At 38.6% G+C, this 21,959-nt stretch overlaps 1 protein-coding gene across 2 annotated transcripts in view; it reads right to left on the bottom strand.

The window, feature by feature from the left end:
- Positions 1–333: 333 nt before the first annotated feature.
- Cul5 (cullin 5) overlaps positions 334–21,959 on the bottom strand; it is a 39,830-nt gene continuing 18,204 nt past the window's right edge. For both annotated transcript variants that reach the window (XM_072296514.1, XM_019049850.2), the window contains exons 5-8: positions 19,546–19,766; positions 12,176–12,269; positions 9,336–9,466; positions 334–3,543 (exon numbers count right to left, since the gene is read on the bottom strand). In XM_072296514.1, coding sequence (XP_072152615.1) covers positions 2,212–3,543; positions 9,336–9,466; positions 12,176–12,269; positions 19,546–19,766 — 1,778 coding nt within the window. In that variant the 3' untranslated portion in view covers positions 334–2,211. The remainder of the gene's footprint in view (positions 3,544–9,335; positions 9,467–12,175; positions 12,270–19,545; positions 19,767–21,959) is intronic.

Genomic DNA, 21,959 nt, shown 5'->3' with positions numbered 1-21,959 from the left:
TCATGAGGACGATAAAGCTATGATAAATGATAACCTTGTGACGTTTATGAAAATGTACATCACTTCGAATTGAGAGTGAGAAATTGAGTTTCTAGAGCAAAGAATCTTAAATTATTTATAAAAATACTTTATTGTAAAAAATTTGTTAGAAAAAAAAAAAAAAAAAAAAAAAAATCTCTACGAAACACGGAAAATAATGTTATTACAGGGAAATGGAATTAGATGTTTGTTCTCTGACAGACGAGCAGCTCTTCACAACCACCTATATGATCCTAACATAATAAAAATCCAACAAGCTAAGAAAAGTTTCTGTGGAATTAAAAAGTAGACTGATTGATGAATTTAGGAAAAGACTAATTGTAAATATGTAACAACAACTGAAACAACAACAACAATAATAATAATAATAATAACAACAACAACAACAACAACAACAACAACAATAGCAACAAGAAGGTTGTAGAGTTTTGAACGCACTACTCCTTTACAAAGAATAATTACAATATTTACAGTAATTGAAAAAACATAATAATCAAAGCAAGTTAAGACTATGTTCCCTCATTGGTTCTATGGGTTCTGGGTAAGAATTCTTCTCAGAGGCTAAACAATTATCTCACCAGAGGTAAAATGTTACAAAAAGATGTTTCAAACAGGGAAATTGAGGTTGATGTATGACAGCCATTAATATGATTTGTTGAAATGACAAATAAGATATCATGGAACATTTGAAAAGAAAAGAAGCTCAGGATTCAAAGAAATAGGATTGGACAAGTTGCTATCAATTTCCCACATTTTAATTGATGGCAAAACACGAGACATTTATTCAGATTAATATTTCAAAATTTTTAAAAAAACTCACGCTTTCACTAAATGATTATTTGTCGGGCGCAGTTTGGTAGCTACCTGGGCCACTATCATCAGCTGACTCACAAGGGGAGGCTACCGATTGTCTTCCTCAGATCGGGTTCAAATTTGGCAGAGAGGTAGAATAGGTTAATATAAGAAACCGTATTTTTTTTTAGGTGCCAATGCCCAGCCGTTTTTGAGTTATGAATTTTTGAAGTTGCCGTTTTTTCGTGTCAGCGACGCGCTCAAGTTGAGCCTACTGTGCGCGCATCTTTTAATGCGATCCGAGTGTCCCGACGTTCAAGTGAGACAGTTGCCCAAGCGGTAGCGCGCTCGCCTACGGTGCTGCAGGTTCAGGGTTCGATACTACTTCCGTGAATTACATTTTTGCAATTGATTATTTTGTTTTTTAATCGCTTCATCACAGCAAATTGTAAGTCACCTTGTAGACGTTGTGGTGCTGCTTACATTTTTTTCCTTTTTTGTTACACACTCATTAAAAAAATAAAAAATACATAAAATTTAATTAGAATCATAACGTCTACAAGGTGACTTACAATTTGTTGTGATGAAGCGATTAAAAAACAAAATAATCAATTGCAAAATTGTAATTCACGGAAGTAGTATCGAACCCCGAACCTGCAGCACCGTAAGCGAGCGCGCTACCGTTTGGGCAACTGTGTTAATTGAACGTTAGGACACTCGGATCGCATTAAAAGATGCGCGCACAGTGGGCTCAACTTGAGCGCGTCGCTGACACGAAAAAACGGCAACTTCAAAAATTCATAACTCAAAAACGGCTGGGCATTGGCACCTAAAAAAAAATACGGTTTCTTATATTAACCTATTCTACCTCTCTGCCAAATTTGAACCCGAACTGAGGTGGACAATCGGTAGCCTCCCCTTGTCAGCTGACTGAAGTCAGCTGATTATGGTGGCCTGGGTAACCACCGAAAAACTTCCGACAAATAATCGTATGGTAAAGGCTTGAGTTTTTTAAAAATGTTGAAATATGAATATAACAGCTTTTACTTCTTTTTAAAAATTCGATTGTTATTTTAAAACTTATTCAGATCTTTGATTTTGAGCATTTGTGCAGTGATAAAGTGCACTGCATACAATGTTTACGATTATGCACTTTAGCTAAAGTTAAAAACCGTAAAACATTAGGGACTAAATGCTCTTCAGCTAAGCTTTACAGCTGTTTCTTTTTTGAATGCTATTTCTTAGATGATGATAGTCGCAAAAAATGTATAAAAATAAATGTTCATTCAACAAAACCACTTCTGCGTCAATATTGGAGCTGAGATGACTCAATTGTATAAAATGATCATGACACTCAAAATGAGTCATCAAACACAGGACTTAGGCCATGTAGATAAATGTGTTAATATCTTCTTCATCTCGTCTCATGTATTTATGCTCAATGAGCCACTCTATTTGCTCTTTTATCATCTTCTTACTGGGCAAAAACATGTATTTGAGGATGTCTACCAACTCGGGTTGCAGCTGAGCATTAGTAATTTTCTTCCTCATTTTTAGTATTTTTATGATTGCTTCTTGTACTCTAACTACTCGCAAGAGAACGATATTTTCATTATCTTCCTCTTTGCTCTTTTCTGTTGAAAGCTGTAACCGACCAATTAAATTTATTTTACCTCTTTTTTGAAGCTTCCCATTTTTGACTAATGCAAATTCCTGATTGATCCAAAATGTTGTATTTTCTTTAAAGTCTTTCGGAGAAGGTACTTCGGGAAGATACAATACCACTTGCCTCTTAAGTTTTGGAAAAGCAACTAGAGACCACAATGTTCTCCGAAGTTCAGGATCGGGTAACTCTGTTGCAAGTCTCAGGTTTTCATAGGTTATTTTCTCAAAAGGTCGTTGATTCCATGCAAATAAAACAGCCATCTGGAAAGTGGTCACATCGACATCAAAACGCCCAACAGCATTGGAGAAAGTTATTGTCCCATTAGACATATGATGATACCACTGAAGTTTCCTACCACTATGCTTCTTCTTATAGAAATCCTCTACTTCTGGAATGTAGTCCTCTAATTCCAAGGGTAAAGATACCGTAACGCGTTCACTTCCTCTTGCCCAAGCTCCAGCATTTAATATTTTAATATTTATTGAATCAGCAATACTACCTTTACAGCTGCGATAAGTTTCTTTGAAATGCAGGTTTAAATCTTCACTAACTTTGATATCTTGGAACATTCGAGCTAGCTTATTGACATAGTCTGCAGGCATGCCGATTTCTCGAAGCCATTCTACCATATTTTCCTCTTTTTCAGAATCAGCTGATGTATCTAGAATCAAGCGTCTTGTCAAGTGAGCTTTATGAAACCTCATGAAGACATCTTTATTTTGGACATACTTTAAAACCAGAAGCACATCTTTTAGTTTGTTTTCTATTTCATCGGTAGTTAATTTCCTGCTTAGAGGTGTTTTACGCAATAACATATCACAATAGTTGGCAAGGAGCTCCGGACATTTTGATTCAGGCTGAGATTTTAAGCTGGCGTTTTGTTTACTAGGCAGTTCTAGACGAAAAACTTGAGTATCATTTACCACTTGCTTGTATGCTTTATCTCGAGCAGTTAAAAACCTTGGATCATCATTGAATGCAAGTTTAACAAGTGTACTAAATTGATTAAATAACTCCAAGAGTTGTTCAACGTATTTTTCAGAGTCCTATAAACAAAGAAACAAAAATAAGGAAAAGTGAAAGAGCGTGAGAGAGAAATACTTGAAAAATGACGCACACATAAAATAGATATAAGAGACCACTTCTCTGCAGTATCGATTCAGAGATTCTTTCGGTATGATCTGTGAGTAAGTCTGGTCACACTCAATTTTTTGGAGCTTCCATGTGATGAGTTCTGTCCCTTGCAATGTGAGGTCACGTAAAGTCTTACTGAGCTTTTTATTGAGTTGTGACCCAAAGTTACATAATCTTTTACTAAAATGTACTTCATACTAAACTAACGGACTTTTGTACTACCCCTTAAGAAATAGAAAACATCTCTCTAGAAACGATGCGCAAAACAAAATTAAAAGTGCAATGGCCAGGGACTGTCTTATCAATTAAAAAAACAACACAAAAGCATGGAAAGTTTCACAAAAAATCCAGGGCATATCATGCCGATTGGTAGAGCATTTAAGACTGCAAGTCAGAAAACATTACAAGGTAGCAAGCGGGATCGTTTGCTGTATACACAAATACATTATTAGAAGTGCGATTGTGCAAGATCGTCACCTCTAGCTGTTCAGTGGCTACTTTAACTTAAAAATTTAAATTTAAGTTCTGTTTGAACAATTTTTTTTTCCACATTTTAACTGTCAATAAATCTATTGCTTCAGAGTTTTTAATCATAGCTTTATTACGGTAATTTTTATGATAAGAATCAGGAAAACATGCGATTAATTGCATCAATTACCCTAGTAGCACATCTTGTAATGTAATTCGTGAAAAAAAAATTAAAACTGGTAATTTTACGAGTACGAAAGATGTACGTAAAAGAACTCGTAAAAAATCAGAGTCTGAGAACTTAACGTAAAAAATTTGTGATCAAAGACGTAAAAAAAACTGGGGGATTGAACTGAAATCTGTACGTAAAAAATTCGCGATTTTTTACATGTAGAAAATCAGGAAAAAAATGTCTGAATGGAAAATTCGCTGAAATGACCGAACAGGAGATACCTTTGTAGTTTTTATGACAAGGAAATCAAGCAAAAAATTCTGATGTCCCCTAAAGATTGTTTGTAAAAAAAAGTTTAGCCCGAAAACTGGATACAAAATCACATTGTTCTGAACGAATAAGCCAGAGTTTTTAAAAGTTCGAGAGGATTTTAATAACTTATCTTCATTAAAATAGTTAAGACATTCTTATAAAAAATTGATGCATGTTAATAATATTTAAGAAAAAAAAGATAAAAGGGGGACATATAATTAAAATGTACATAATTTTTTTCACATATTCCTGAACAACAAAGGTACTTTAGAAAGTAGGTATACCCTATACCATCTTTAAAATATCCATGATAAATATTAGTTTTTGCCCTTATCCAGTTTTTCCAAATTCAAAAAATATTCCGCAAGTCGTTCTCACGCATATTCAACAATAAAAATATTCACTTATGCAGCGCAAATTCGCCCCTCTAATACAGAGGCCTCGTTTGCTCAGTAGGTAGCGCATTCGATTCCTGATAGGCAGGTCCCAGGTTCAATTCCCGACAGGTAGATAATAATTTGAAAGTTGATCTCAAGGAGAATTAATTGACTACAGATTCAGATAGGTAAGAAGTCTGTTTTTTTCTTCACGATTTATCATTTTAATCAATTTCAGGAAGCAAGAGTTTTTTTGCGCATGACTTTTTACATAAAGAAACTCGATTTTTTTACGTAAAAAATCTTGTACTCTTTACGAATTATTCTTGTAAAAAAGACTACATCGGCATTTCATTTTTAGTCTATTTTACGTCTTTTTTTACGAATTTTTTTTTTGGTAAATTTTACGTCTTTGTGCTTCTAGGGTAGCTTCGTGTTTTCAGCTAACTATCATTTCCATCGTATTTAGAGATTGCATGTCTGTTGTTGCGAGACTAAAAAATTTACAAACCAAATTAGATGAACAAATTTAGCATTGTAAAGGCAGGGATTTTCTTTGAATACAATCGACTCTTCGTAATTTGAACCTCCATAATTCGAAAACCTTGATAATACGAAGGAACCGCATATTACTAAAAAATCAATTATTTGCAGTTCCCTCTATAATTCGAATTTATCTAAAGGCACCTGACTAGAGATGACCACTACAATTCAAAGTTTATGATCGGCCTCTCTATAATTCGAAAAGCACATGTTCTTAACCTCTTCAATTCAAATAATGTTACTCAACAGGTGTTCCAAAACTGATATCATTTGTTTGGTTCCTTTACGTTAGTTTGCATCTGAAAAGCGTGCCTGGAATGAGTTTTCCCTAACTGAGAAAGTGAGGTGTCTCGTCTGAAAGTGCCTTGGTGCGTCACCTAGTCAGGGCAGTATGAAACAGTGTGTTATGTCCGTCTTGGGTGGAAGAAGTTCCATCTCTTTATTTTGCGTTTTTGTTTCCTTCTGTTTTCCAGGATTGCTTATTTGGCCGGGAGAAATGTCATGTCGGTTTGAAGGATCATTTTCAATGTAAAATGGATTTAGATATTCCATAAATATATAAAAAATATTAATCTTTATAATTATTAGATACATATGTCAATTTATTTTGCAAACCCTCTGAAATTCGAATTTTTTCAGATGCTCTCTCCTGATTCAAAAACCTCAATACTTCCAATTCAAAACCCGGTCCCGTCCGCTTCCAATTATGCAGTCGACTGTTAAAGTATCGCATCTGAAACTGGTATCAAAATTGCGGTTGAATGCAATATTTTACAACTAAAAATTCAAACCCTGCCATTAATACGCTGAATTTGTTTGTCTTAGGAACGTAAAGTCTTTCGTTTCATGACAACAGGAAAATTATTTTGAAGTGTTTTTTTCTCTTTTCTTTTTTTTTCCTCGTCATTCTTCGAGGAGTGTTGCATATCAAAAATTAAACCATGAAGTAAAACCCTTGGATTTAAAGAAATATTCTGCGTCTTGGCTCTTTTTTCACCCCTAAAAAGTTAAAAAAAATACTCGCAATTTTTGCAAAATGACAGGCGGCCTTTCAATGATAAAAACAATTGAGTACTTTAGAGCCACGCAACCATAGAGTACATAGAGTCGTAATGTAAGTGGGAGAGCTGCCGCCATGTTCGGCTCGACGAGTTCTGAGCCCGGTGTGCGCCAAGTTCGGGTCACTTTTTCGATACATGTTCGATCCAAAATGGCGGTGTGGAATATGTGGTGATTCCTATCTTCTTTGCTTACATTGGATGGCCGGGTACCCGTGTATCGCAAACAATCGATTATGTATCGAAAAAGTGACCCGGTCCCGGTGTCACACAGGAGTCTCGGAATTCGGGACCTGGAAAATTAGACCGTGGGCCAGCAAGGGGCAACCCTCCCCCCCCCCCCCCCACCCCCGGTGGGAATTTTGAAGATGGGTTTTTCTTGAAGCTCTCAACTAGTATAATAAGATTTTTCTTGTTTACGCGAATTTTATCGTGGTGGGGGGGGAGGGGAGTAGGCCCCCCTAAACCCCCCAAAATTGCTCAGAATTCCGACTTTGCCGCCAATTTTCCCACTTTTACCCAAAAAGGCTTGATTTTAGGGCAAAACTCCTTACCACCATTCTGAAAGCTCGTGAAATTTTGGTTCAGAAAAAATTTGTTTGACTTTGACCAGGACTCGCGGTCTCCCAAAATGGGGGAGCTTAAAATGTCAAAATATCTCAAATTTCCGCGAAAATGACCGTTTCGCCGCGATTTCTCGCCACTAACGCAAAGAAGGTTGGTATTATCGTAAACTTGTTTACCCCTAAAATAATAGAGCATTAATTTTTCATTCGAGGGGCGGCCTAACCCCTCGTGGGGGGGAGAAGGGGCCCTCCAGCAGTACCCACCCTATGAAAACCGTCAAAATTCGCCGCTTCCTTGAAGTAGCGTTATGCGCAAAAATGGGCGGCAAAATGAAAACAAGTAGCGTTTGTTCTGAGAGAACATCAATGAGGATTCTTGTGGGGGGTGACAGGGGGGAGGGAGGTACATCCTCCTCCCTCCCCCTCCCCCTCCCCCCAAAAAACAATCACGAAAAACGTTAATTAAACGCGAAAATTCCACTTTATAAGACGACTTTTAGGGCTTGTCATTGACACGCTTACACTAACGTAATTTAACGAGGGGGGAGGGGGGAGGGGTTTACCCTCCTCCCTCCTCTTCCACCTCCTCCCCCTCCCCCAAAGAAATAATCACGAAAAAATTTAAATAAACGCGAAAATTCCATACTCTGAAAGACGACTTTCAGGGCGTGTCATTGTCACGCTCACACTAATATAATTTAATGAGGGGAGGGGGAGAGGGGGTGTTGCCTTAAATATACTTTTTCCAGTGCCTATAAAGGGCGTATTTCCAGAGTCGAACTATCTTGATAACTATTCGTCAATCAGAGTTCACTGCAGTATCTGTCTGTGACCAAATGAATGATTGAATACTTTGGCAAACGATCCAATACACTATGAGCCTCTTCTCCAAACGTTTCAAAAATGTTGACATAAGCTTAAGAATGTACATTTCCGTCAATTATGAATAAACTCCCCTCAGTTTCCGTCATTTCCAAAAAATAAAATAGTATCTCTACGTTCCCTGATTTAATTACGGATCCCTTCAAATCTTAAAATTCTCCTACTGCAGCTAGGTTTCCCTGTCCCTCCTATTATTAAGTAAGTAACGTTTATAAATTACCCCTCCCCCACCCTTTTTTAATGTTGGCTGGGGAGGCTAAGATGTCTAACACCCCCCATCCCCCTCCCCTCATTAAATTATATTAGTGTGAGCGTGACAATGACACGCCCTGAAAGTCGCCTTTCAGAGTATGGAATTTTCGCGTTTATTTAAATGTTTTCGTGATTATTTCTTTGGGGGAGGGGGAGGGGGTGGAAGAGGAGGGAGGAGGGTAAACCCCTCCCCCCTCCCCCCTCGTTAAATTACGTTAGTGTAAGCGTGTCAATGACAAGCCCTAAAAGTCGTCTTATAAAATGGAATTTTCGCGTTTAATTAACGTTTTTCGTGATTGTTTTTTGGGGGGAGGGGGAAGGGGAGGGAGGAGGATGTACCTCCCTCCCCCCTGTCACCCCCCACAAGAATCCTCATTGATGTTCTCTCAGAACAAACGCTACTTGTTTTCATTTTGCCGCCCATTTTTGCGCATAACGTTACTTCAAGGAAGCGGCGAATTTTGACGGTTTTCATAGGGTGGGTACTGCTGGGGGGGCCCCTTCTCCCCCCCCCACGAGGGGTTAGGCCGCCCCTCGAATGAAAAATTAATGCTCTATAATTTTAGGGGTAAACAAGTTTACGATAATACCAACCTTCTTTGCGTTAGTGGCGAGAAATCGCGGCGAAACGGTCATTTTCGCGGAAATTTGAGATATTTTGACATTTTAAGCTCCCCCATTTTGGGAGACCGCGGGTCCTGGTCAAAGTCAAACAAATTTTTTCTGAACCAAAATTTCACGAGCTTTCAGAATGGTGGTAAGGAGTTTTGCCCTAAAATCAAGCCTTTTTGGGTAAAAGTGGGAAAATTGGCGGCAAAGTCGGAATTCTGAGCAATTTTGGGGGGTTTAGGGGGGCCTACTCCCCTCCCCCCCCCACCACGATAAAATTCGCGTAAACAAGAAAAATCTTATTATACTAGTTGAGAGCTTCAAGAAAAACCCATCTTCAAAATTCCCACAGGGGGGGGGGGGGGGGGGTTTACCCCTTGCTGGCCCACGGTCTAAACGCTCAAAAGTGGCGCCAGCTCACCCACTTTACATTACGACTCTATGTACTCCATGCACACAACCTACCTGAGTAATTATATCGGCAGATGCAACCATGTCAGCCAAACCAGCATGGACAATGTGGTCCTCCAAGTTTCTGAGTATTGGCTCAATTCCATTGGGCACTCGATCAAGAAGTCGGAACATCAATTGTAATTCTGCAATAAACAAAAACTGGAATTCTTGGGCAAAAAGGCTGTGGAAACACTGAAAGATTGTACTTAGTACATTCCTCTGTACAAGGTGGAATGAAAGTTTCAGATTTCCAAGATAGTTGGCTAACTTGTGAGGAGCTGCACTAAAGATGGAATTTTAAGGGTGTTCCTCAGTTAATAGATGTAATCTAGGAAGTGCATAATCCAACACCATCTTACGTCAGAGATGTCAACCAATTCTCTCTCACATCTCAGAGGTCGATAGATAAAATACCTCACATATCCTGCCATTCTATCATTCTCATTATTTCTTGTTCTCTAGTTCAATCCTGGTAACCCACTGCTATCTATTCCGATCAGCTCCACTAATCAACCCTTACATTAGTTATTCAGAGGCCTCATCAGGCGTGAATCAGTCAATGGTAATTGTTAGCCCATTACTTGCAACAATTGAGTCACAAAGAAAGCAGAGCGAAGAGCTCACAAGGCGGTTGGCTCGTCTTGAGTCATTCCTCCAGTCCCATGGTTTTTAATTCTTTGAATGAAGAGCGTTTTAAACTCTCCGAAACTAATAATACAGCATGGAATGCATGTGCTCTTACTCAAACCAAGTTTCTCGAAATTACTGTCACTTTGAATGACCTGCGTACCGATATTGTCTTGTTCTCAGAACCTCATTTCCTTAAACATGAGAGAAGATTCTTTCAGGGTTTCAAATTCTATAATTCATGTCAACCCTCTAAAATACACGGTGGAGGAGTAGCTGTTTTAATGAAACAAAATATCAGCCATTCACTTGATGACATTATAGAGGAAGAGAAAGAGGTTCTTCCAAAAACGCCGATTTTTGCCCCCTCCTGGATTTGGGCAAAACTTTGCTCAGATGTACTAAGTGTACCCGATGCTTGGGCAAAATTTCAGCCCCCTCGGATAATTAGGGGGGAGGGGGTAGGGGGGCAATGTTGCAATTTTTTCAGAACTTTAAAAATCGATATCTCGCGAACGGTTTGGGTGTAAGTGTTGCGGTTTGCGCTAAAAAACGTTAACAAATATTCTCTACTAGAATATTAATGCTGTTTGCATAGTTGCGTACTTTATCGTAGTCATAAATCGATTTTCTCGATTTTGAAGGTTCGACTTTTTTCGTTTTTTGTCTCTCCGCTCTATGCAATCGTTGTTACGTGAATAAAAACCTGTTGAGGTAATTCTCCATAAAATTCTGCATCTACCACACTTCGTTTGACCTTGGGGAAACGATTCGTTCTTGAGTTATAGCGATTTTTCTGCGCGTTCCCGGTTACGCGCGGGCGGTATGCGGTATATCGGCAACGCTCCATCCCGCGCGGGCGAGGCAGAGGTTGTTTCACCACTAGGGCCTTATATTCATGCTGTAGGGTGTAATTATCGATATATTCTCCTCCCCCTACCCTTCTCCTCCAATAAATATTTTTTTATCCTTCGTTATACAGGGTGTCCCAGATCACCCGTACCAGCTCTTTTTCTCGGTTGAATTAGGTAGTATGAAGTGGGGGACTGCAGGGTTGAATAGGGAATTGACCCCAAGAAATCCGAATTTCATCGTCCCGAACCTCCCCATGTCTCCCTTGGGGGGTAAAGAAAGGGTCACGATCCATAAAGTCGGGAGACATTTTGACTCCCCCTTATACCACCTAAGGAAGGTTAGGGGGGCTTCGGAACCATGAAAATCGGATTCCTTGGGGTCTATTACCTGGAATATCATCTTTTTCCGGAGAATCTACATCAATTTTTGACCAAAGGGAAATTATGGAGGGGGGCGTTGTACCCGTCTTTGAGAGATAATTTTTGGCGTTAAGTAGTCCGATTTTGGATTCTTAAGGGTAAATTACGCGTGACATTTTTCGTTCTTTCCAACTTTAATGCAATCGAATCGCAATTCTATCGGGGACCCCAAGTACAGGCAAAGTTTACAAAGAGACCTTTAATTCTGAAATGGAATATGCCTTTCCACTGAAATGAAGGCATAAGGTCCCAGTATTTTAACTTTGAAGGAATGAAACCATCTCTTTGCTCCTTGCCACAAACTGTTGGTCGTTAATATTCTTCAAATGACATATTGGTTGAATTAAACTTAGCTGTTGCAGGAAGACTTTCCGATAACTTCTATACTATAACTTTATTACCGTAACTTTTGACCACTTCAATGATGAAGGCTTGTGCATTGAGGTAAGTTTGCTCAAAGAGTCAATTATTTGGGTCAAAAGTTCCTTACAACAATTATTTCTCACAAAAAGTTACCTTAGGCATGAAAAAGAACTGAAAATTTGACGTTTTTTACGAAATATAAAGCAATAATCTATATTGCATTTCGGTACAAAGATTATTTTTTTGCAGAAATTGATTTCTCAACTCAAAATACATATGAATATCTTAGCTAGCAAAAGTTTCAATCCTAGTGTGAACGCAGAGACTTTTCTTTGAAAAAACTTGACCAATCAGAATAATCAACCCTCAAAACTTCAACCCCCCTGATGACGATGAAGATGGAGGTGTTATGGCCTAGGATTTTCCTCCATTCTGTCGGTGCCTATTGACAACTTTAGAGCCCTAGCCTTTTTCGGATTTCCAAAAAAAAGAAATTTCGGCCCACCCTAATAACCCACATGGACTGTAGGAATCCATACCAATACTTCAATTAATATAATGTTGATTATTGTGAAATACAGTACTTACTAGCTGTTTCATTGTTCTTTATCATTTCAGGACATTCTGCAATAATGGTATTCTTAAAAGTGGTGACCAAAACTTCCACACAACATTCTGTTAACTGAAAAAAAGACCCAATCTGTTGAGATATAAGTTTGTGTTACCTGTTACCAGTAAACCCCAATTTTTCACCGCATGAGTGACTACTGCAGAACTTTTTTTACCTCTAATGACGGTACCTACCACTGAATTTTTTTTCTGCAAGGGTGAGTGTACCATGAAACTTAATACACTAAAAATATGACTTCTGTTTAACTTCTTTTACCGCTAGAGCCACTGAATCGCAGAACTTCTTTTACCGCGAATATGATTATAATAAAATTACGCGAATAAATTTACCACAGGGCTCTGCTTGGATGTACGAAAGGAGGAAACGTTCTTATTAGTAGTGTTGTGGGAGACGTGCTTTGCATCATGGCTTTTTGTGAGAGATCACGGATTTGTAAGGCCAGCGGTAGAGACAGGTCCGTCAGAAATTGGTGCTTGTTTATGTCTCAACATGGAGCTTCAGCAGCAGAGGTGAATACATTTTGAAATAGAAGATTCAGTAATCGCTGGGCAAGATCAGTCTGCAGGAATAGATTTCCAGGTGGTCCGGTAGTTTCCCCCGTTAGAAGTTTCATTGAGTATAGATGGGGATACTTGGTATTCAGTGTATTAGAGGCAGCATAAATGCTGCAGACGTAGCATTTAAATTGTGCGTTTCTTTTTTGTATTGATATGAATGTGATTGATATGTATGTATGTGATACATATGTATATTCATATTTGTACATGTATGCGCCCCTCAAGACAACATTAGATATGACAAGAAGATGCCTTAATATGGAAGCGGCAGAGAATAGAATACAAATTGATAGTGGGTGAGCGTTGCGTGGGAGACCCAACGGGCTGCAACAAGTAGTCTCAGTCTATTAATTTTACCCTCCAATTAGACTAGATTCACTTGCTTATTTGGATGCGTTTATAACGTAGAGAACTCTTTTACACGGACTTCTTTTGAGCATAATTACATTCATTTGTAGTTCCTTATAAAATTGAGAAACAAATTCTAGACAACATGTAATTATTAATTTTGCTTGCTATTTTTTCACATTAGTTGTGGTGCTGGTCACTGTTGGACTGTCACTTCCTCAAATAAAACGTAAATAAATTCACAAAAAATTTGGTCTCAAAAATTTGCCAACCAATATACAGTGTTATTCAAAAGTTACGCACCACTGACCATGAGGGGGGTGGCCATTTGAAAATTTTAGTTGCCCTTCTCTCCCTCACCCTTCCTCCTAAGGGGGTCAAAACCTGGAAAGTACATAGAAAAGTTTTCCCCTCGATATGAGGAAAAACGTCACAAGCCGCCGGTCGATATCTTAATTAAAACTAAAGTTATGGCCAGTGGTGGGTGACTTTTGAATAACCCTGTATCAAAAGAAATTGAGCAGCAGGGTCACTCTAGTGGTAAAAAAAAAAAACAAGTTAGGCGGTACACTCATATCAGCAGTAAAAAAAAGTTCGGCAATAAAAAAGATTCGGGTTTGCAAAGAGAGCCAATTGGTAAACCTATGTTTGGCTAAAATAGCGTTATTACACCTGGGTTTGCCTTAAAATCGGGGCTTGGGGCTAACACCTACAATGAAGTAAAACTTATCCTGGCAAAAAAGTAAGAGTGCTTGAACTTCTTTAAATTACATGGGACAGAACAATTCCTTAGAGGTAAAATTAATCCTAAAAAAGGGCTTCTTGATTTACATATTTTTGGTTAAAATGAAAATTAATTTTAAATTATGAATATTGATATTTGCAAAAAGTTAACAAAATACATCACTAAACCAAACTTTCTTTCTTCCTTAGGGAGAGGAGGGGCGTGGCCTTGTATAGCCCATTAAATTAACCTTACAGGGGACGGCAACCCAAATTGATGTTGAGATTATGACAAAAATTGATGGCCCGTAAGATACAGATACAATTGCAAAAATTCCAAAATGGAAATTCTGCCTGGACACGGAAATAAGAGCAATTGAATTTTAGGTTGAGACATCACTGTGATGTTGCACGCTGCTCTGCTTCGTTGGGAAACACTACTTATGAGTTTACATGCTTCGATGCAACAATTGTAATACTTTTTTCCACTATTGGTGATTGTAGAGACTTAATTCCACCATATTTTCAAGAAATTCAGAGTTTGAACGTTTCGTTCATTCAGGCTTAGTAAATAATTCAATAGAAAAAAATGGAATGAATGAAGACCATGTAATAGAAAGAATGAAATACATAATGAATAGAAGGCTGGTGGAGCTCTGTAATTTTAAAACATCAAGAATTTTTGGGAACATTAAACTTTTAAATGAAACATTCTTAGCACCTTCTTCTTGTGAATTTGTGTTCAAAGGTGATCTTTTGGGCACTTTAATTAGCGTAAATGATGCAAGAGGAAATGACACTCTCCTGATTTCAAATAAGGGTATAGCTTAGGGTCCATCTTTCCGCCAAATTTCATTTTAAATTTCGGGGCAAACATAACTTATTTTGGAGGTTAATTATAAATTGTGATTGGAGTTTACTCTTCGGAGGTGACTCGTCGCAGGCTAGGTAATTTACTTCTACAATAAGTAAGTAAGTAAGTAAGTAAGTAAGTAAGGCCGGGCTGGCCGGCGAGGCGCCCTCAAGGGGCCAAGGCAACTGGCAACTGCCGTCGTGCACCCCGAAGTCGGACCGTGCTCCTTAACATATCTTCGTACTATTGACACATTGTGTATCCTTTATATTCCCGCAAGGCTCAGCGGCCGTCTGATAGCCAACGGAAAGCCTTATCAAAGACTGTGGCAGACGCTGCAGAGCACGGGCTTTCGGAGCACGGCCATGCCTCCACCGAGTTGGACTGTGTTGTTGCAATCTACACTGACAGATAGCGCTGGCAGTCGCGCACACTACGAGTGATTACCGATTTTTCACAACCCAGTCAAACAGTGCAGACGGATTACTTACTGGGTGACTATGTCCCTCCCGCACCCTGTTACCTCGAAGGGTCAGGGTATTGGAGTGGCATAGTCATCCACGGTCACGATGACTGATATTTGAGTGTCCTCAAATATCAGTCACCTCCGGGGATTGAACCCGGGACCTCAGTGTTGGCAGCGAACTGCCTTGACCACTACACCATTGAGGCTGACTTTACTTCTACAATACCAAGGCAGGGTAAGTGTCTATAGGACGTCTACCTAGAGGCTTCTTTGCTGAGATGAAAGGAAGATGGGGAAGTTTCAGTATGTGTGTTCTTATTGTTATCATTCCTATGGTGCTCTGTCGCATACTGGCTGAGGAGTGTAACCTCACTGTGATGTAACAGCCGAATCTTTGACGCACTGCAACTCACTTATAGAGTCTTGTGTCCAAGGAAACAGAATGCAGCTCTCTTTTCTGCTTGAGCTAAGTCTTTGATTTAGGCAAAATCATTTTTAAGGTTGCTGCCTCCTTCGAAGTATGCTATTTTACAACCTGAAGACTTTTTCGTTCAGGAGATATCAAGTGGAAAGGGTTCGCCCCCCTCCCCCCTTCCAAAATATTTTTTTGGGTCTAAAAAATTAGAAAAAGGGGGCTCAAGTATGTGTAAGCAATACACAAAGTTTGGTGGGCATTGAGTAGGGAAAGGGGGGGAACCTCTAATTTTTGCATCATGCTCTTCCCCGCTAAAATAACAGTAATGCAGGTTCTATATGGGTGGATTTCAGCTAATGGGAGAAAATGGTTCTGAAAAAAAGTTGATTAGTGATTTGGCCATATCAAATTAAAGACTACTTGTCTGTTATCTTAGAGCTCCATACTAAAGGATTTAATTACGTGCATCGCAATATCTTTACGCTTATGTACAGAAATGAGACTTGGGAGTCAGAAAAACTACCATTAATGTCAGTTTGGTGACGCTTATTATTTTGGCTTTGAAATAATTAATTCAGCTGAGTTATTCCATATTCCAATGTACTGATTGAAAGTATTAGGCTATAGCTACTAAAAAAAAAAAAAAAAAAAAAAAAAAAAAAAAAAAAAATAAAAAAAAAATAAATTGTGACACCGTTCGATAAAACAAAAATTAAAGAGTCAGAAAGCCAAAGGAGGGGTATCGAGAAGGGCCTTTTTTGGCCCCCTCCTAGAATCTGGAAATTTATGCGGGTTTACCAAGTTGACTCAATGTAGTTTACGGAAATAATCATGATTTAGCCCATAGGCCACTGGATACGTGTTAAACGGTTGCCTAAACATGGGTCTGCAGGCGTATTTTAGCGAAAATTCGTGTTTTTCTGTCACTCCGAGGCTGTTTTGACACAGAGCGCATTGTCTAACTAAAACGAGCTTTTGATATGTTATTGAGGAGGCTTTAGGACACATTTTAACCCTGGTTTGGTTTTAGTTAGATGATGCGCTCATAGTAAAAAAAAAACTTTTTACAAAAATCGACGTCTAAGGGACTATTGCAAAAATCTTAGGGAAACACGTCTCTCGAACTGTATGCACGCTAAGTATATTATCGAGGGCTGTTATCAAGCCTTTTCAGTCTCTTTTACAAGGAGATTTCCTTCAATTGTGTCAAAGAAAAATTGAATTTTCCATACAAATAACTGTGAAGATAACGGATTTTGGAGTAGTGGAGGCATATTTTCACTAATAGCATAACATCAACTTAAAGCAGGAAATGTATGCGAGTTTTCCGAGTTGACTCAATGTAGCTTACGGAAATAATCATGATTTAGCCCATAGGCCACTGGATCCGTGTTAGACGGTTGCCTAAGCGTGGGTCTGCAGGCGTATTTTAGCGAAAATTCGTGTTTTTCTATCACTCCGAGGCTGTTTTGACACAGAGCGCATCATCTAACTAAAACCAAACCAGGGTTAAAATGTGTCCTAAAGCCTCCTCAATAACATATCAAAAGCTCGTTTTAGTTAGACAATGCGCTCTGTGTCAAAACAGCCTCGGAGTGACAGAAAAACACGAATTTTCGCTAAAATACGCCTGCAGACCCATGTTTAGGCAACCGTTTAGCACGAATCCAGTGGCCTATGGGCTAGATCATGATTATTTCCGTAAACTACATTGAGTCAACTTGGAAAACCCGCATAAATTTCCAGATTCTAGGAGGGGGCCAAAAAAGGCCCTTCTCGATACCCCTCCTTTATTCCTAAATTGCAAGAATGACTTACATTATTTCTCTTTGTGTGTCATAAAATCAGATTAATGCTGTTCCGAAACAATCATTTATGAAGATAATTATTTACAGAAGTGGTTTAAAGTTTAAATATGGGCTTATAACATGATGTTATCGAAATATTGCTTAAAAAGTGAGCGTCACCAAAACTGACATAGCGTCACCGAAACTGACATAGCATCACCGAAACTGACATAGCGTCACCAAATCTGACATAGCGTCACGAAACTGACATAGCGTCATCAGAATGACAAGCTACCATTAAAGTGAGTCACTGGATATGAGTTTCAATAATTTAAACTAAATCTTAAGTATCAGAGAGACTAATCAGTAGGTTGTACTAGTCTCGCTGCGAGTGCCCCTGGACCCCCGGTTCCTCGCTTTGCGATTACCTTGCGACTCGTTCCGCGAGCCACCCCTAATAGCTAGTAACTTTTAAAAGTACGAATTTACTTTTTTAACGAAGAGGTGAATAGTGGCGAAAATGTTATCTTTGGCTACAGCTGCCGTCTTGGATTTTGGAATTTTGAATATCTGACCAAAAATTCGAGTTTCCCGTTGAAAAATACCCTCGGATACCGAATTTCACGAAAATCGATCAGACAGGAGCCGACTTAGCATTTTAAGCCACGGCCGCCATCTTGGATTTTGAAACTTTGGAAATCTGACCAAAAATTCGGGTTTCCCGTCGAGAAGTACCATCTAATTCCTAATTTCACGTGGATCCGTCGATAAATACCCCCTAAAACCTGAAATTTCATCTATAATGCTGTGACGTCACGCGACAGGATTAAACCTGTTCAGCGCGTAAACAACCGCGTATCCCCAATGCATTAGTATAGGGAGAAACAACTTTTCTTTTTTTTGGGCTTCAGCAGCATTTTTTTCTAAATTTGATTTTTTAGGCACGTAGAGGTAGTTCTTAGCTTCATTCTTGCTAAGTTTGAAGGAAATCGCTCTGACAGTTTTTTTTGTATAGTGTTGTTGAAATCTCGGTACAGTAGCTTTATATAATTAATGTTATAATTAAATTCCTGATCATACACAGTTACAACTCATAATATCCAATTAAGGGATGTCTATAAAAAAAGGATTGTCATTTTTCAGTGATCCTTTCATTTCGTGCATCGTTCAAAGTCATTGAAATAACTCATTCAAACGCGTAACGATTTTTTTTTCTCGCAGTAATTAATGAAAAACATCATCTCCTGAACGTCACCAAACCTGACATGTCAGTTTGGAGACGTTGAGTCAGGTTTAACATTTTGCTGTTATTAATTTTTCCTGCCAATTTACGATAACAAAATCAAACGAATCATTGAGGTTAGGTCGAGAGGTCACCTGTAGATGTAAGTGAAAAATATTTGCTAACATATTCCACCTAAAGTTTTGATGGAAGACAGCGTCATCAAAGTGACATTGAATAAGTGAGACACTCCAAAAACCATTGAAACAACAGAAATCATGCTGAAATTGGAAGAAATATGTGGACTTATCAAGTAGACGTCCGTTCATTCTCCACTTCCGCACTCAGTCATGCCTTAATTTGTACAAAAGTGTTATCTCTTCAGTGGCCATGAACTAAAACGCATGGCATCACCAAACTGACATAATATTGAGTTACACGCTTCAAGCCTCAAATTAAATTGAATAATATAGTTTTCTGGAGTTCAATGCATATTATATCAAACAATATACATTCAAGACTTAAAAAAAAATTAGACAAAGCTCGCAAAAGGTCCTGGTTTATTTATATGACGATTTGATTCATTGACTACCTACGAGTTACACATCACCAAACTGACATTTTCAGTTTGGCACGTTGAAAAAAAGGTTCAGAGTTATTCAAATCTGCTGAGGAAATTTTCCGTGGTTGGTGTGACCTGCTTCTACGCAAAAAACCAAACATCAAGAGAAATTATTATAATTGAAAGTTTTGAGCGATCAGTTACACATTTTTCCCATATTTTATCCCATTAGCTGAAATCCACCCATATGCTTTCAAAAAATTGAGTCTCAAATATTTTTCTGACTCGGCGTGAAGAAACAATGTCATTACTCAAGTAATAGGTACCACTCTTCATGAACAAGAATTTGGTTGAATAGTATTAGCAGCAGCCACATTTTCATTAAAGAACTTACCGATTGTACCGAGCCACTGCATGGTTCTAAATATTTCTGGGCTCTTAGTTCCTCCTCTCGTAATTTTGCATCTGCATATTTCATGTAATTCTGGACACCATTTAGTCGTAGACATTCTGGCGCTTTCATTTTGTAAAAAGCCTCGGTTGCTTCAATGTAGGCTTTTTCAAAGTTATCCCGATAAATTTGCAATTTATCTTCAGGGTTGGAGCATAAATTAACTGAAAAAAAAGAAGATGAAAATTAAAAATTAAAAAAAAAAACACACACACATTAATATAACCTCCAATGAAACACGAAGAATACCTATCCCTCCAAAGGCACTTAGCACCCAATTTGTACATAGAGTTCCTGGCGCCTTTAAAAGTCATTGGATATACTAGAATTATTTTTTTTAGGATTCTCAAGTTGTTTGAAATTTACGATACCTAGTTCTATCCTTCACCACCAACTGCAAAATATTTGTTTAGAAAATATCTTACTTACAAAACCCTGAACCCATAGTCTACAAAAAATAGCAATTTTCCTCTCGCACAACAAAATCCAACTGTAAATACCATCTATACCTTTCTCATTTCTATGCTCATCTTTCCTCTCCTAATATTTCCTGGAATCTGGATGTATGTTTTCCCGGCTCTATCCTAGGTTAGCAATATAAGCCGTTCCAGTTGAGCCTCTGTAAACGTGAACATAACCAGGCCTTGAACTAACTATAAAAAAACCCCATTACTAGACAACCTATATCATCTCATATAACCTCATTACTATCCATTTATCTCTTACAGAGTACTAACATAAATCCCTAGACACATTATGATACCTCAACCCTATCATCCCAGCTATGACTAAAACCAAAATTACTTTTCATTTTTCAGATCCCTTCTAAGACTGCAGTATCCCCGAAATATAAAGCCTAAAACAACATTAAAAAAAAAAAAAAAAAAAAAAAAAAATCCTTCTCTCTAATATAAAATCATAAGAATAATGCATAACCTCTGAGGCGCAAAGTACTTGGGGGGGGGGGGGGGGGACCAATCAAACCATGCCAATGGACCAACCAACCAATCAAATCGTTTCTCAGAAACTACAAGAAAATCAACAAGAACAACTCTCCAGAATTTACAATTTCCCTCGTGTCCTTCATATTGTAAAGAGCATGAGAAATATACAGTTTTCACAGGTACAGTGGTCATAAATTCTCTCTAGACAGAATTATATTTTTTTTTGCTTAAATCTGCCAGCATACGTTCTTTGAAAAGCTGTACAAACTTGATAGGATAGCTTCTTAGCCGTCAAGGACGGACATTTTTAAATTTTAACTTATTTTGACCAGGAGGCAATGGATTTTGGTAGTCACACATTGGCCTCTGTCACCATTTTACCCTTAAAGATCGAAAAATACAAAAACGGTCCCACTAACGATTTCGCGGTTTTCGGTTCCTCAAATTGGAGATCTTCCGTGACACTTTCATCCAAGAAAATCGCGGAAAGTCTTCAGGAAAATTAAAACTTTTTACAAAAGACTGCAGCTGTTTGATGCAAAAGCCTACACCTAAAAAAAAAAACTTTAGTTCTATGCGAAAATCCCAACCTCTGATACATTTTACTGTGCACACATGAACGTCCTCCCATGCTGATACATGCATCCACAGTTGCACACTTGCAACAACGACCCAATACACATTTCTGTGCTACGACACCCGCCACAATCTTTCTAATCTACTTACGAGAAGGAGGTTTACGCTGAATTCAAAGCTAAAATAAACAGAGAGTCTAATCTATAGGATGGATTTGATACTCACTCTCTACCATGCGATGCATCAAAGAGGGATATGAACGTGCCATTTTCCATCACCCTGATAACGTTCCTACGCCCAAATACGTTTTTTCTACTCTGATTTACGTTCCCGCACCTGAATCCACAATTTTATCACAAATACAGGGTGTTTCAGACCACCCGTACCAGGCCTTTTTCTCGGTTGTTTTAGGTCGTACGAAGTCGGGGACCGCGGGGTTGAATAGGGAATTGACCCCAAGAAATCCGAATTTTGTGGTCCCGAAACCCCCTCACCTCCCCTTGGAGAGTAAACGGGGGTCACGATGTTAAAAGTCACGGTTCCCGACCGAATTGCGGATTAATCGCATTTGAAAAGCCTGGAAAATTTCACGTGAAATTGACCCCTAAAAATCCATAATCGGCCCATCCAAGGCCCAAAAATTACCCCCTAAAGAGGGGGACAGTACTCCCCTTCATAAATTCTCTTTGGTCTCAAAATTGACGTAGATTCTCCAGAGAAAGATGGTTTCCCGGGTAATCGACCCCGAGAAATCCAAATTCCATAGTCCCGAAGCTCCTCTATGCCCCCTTGTAAGTAAACGAGGGGCCCAATTTTAAAAATCGGGGCTCCTTTCCG

This window comes from Bemisia tabaci, chromosome 2, assembly GCF_918797505.1.
Source record: "Bemisia tabaci chromosome 2, PGI_BMITA_v3".
NCBI lineage: Eukaryota > Metazoa > Arthropoda > Insecta > Hemiptera > Aleyrodidae > Bemisia > Bemisia tabaci.
This window is presented reverse-complemented; position numbering and strand designations above follow the sequence as displayed.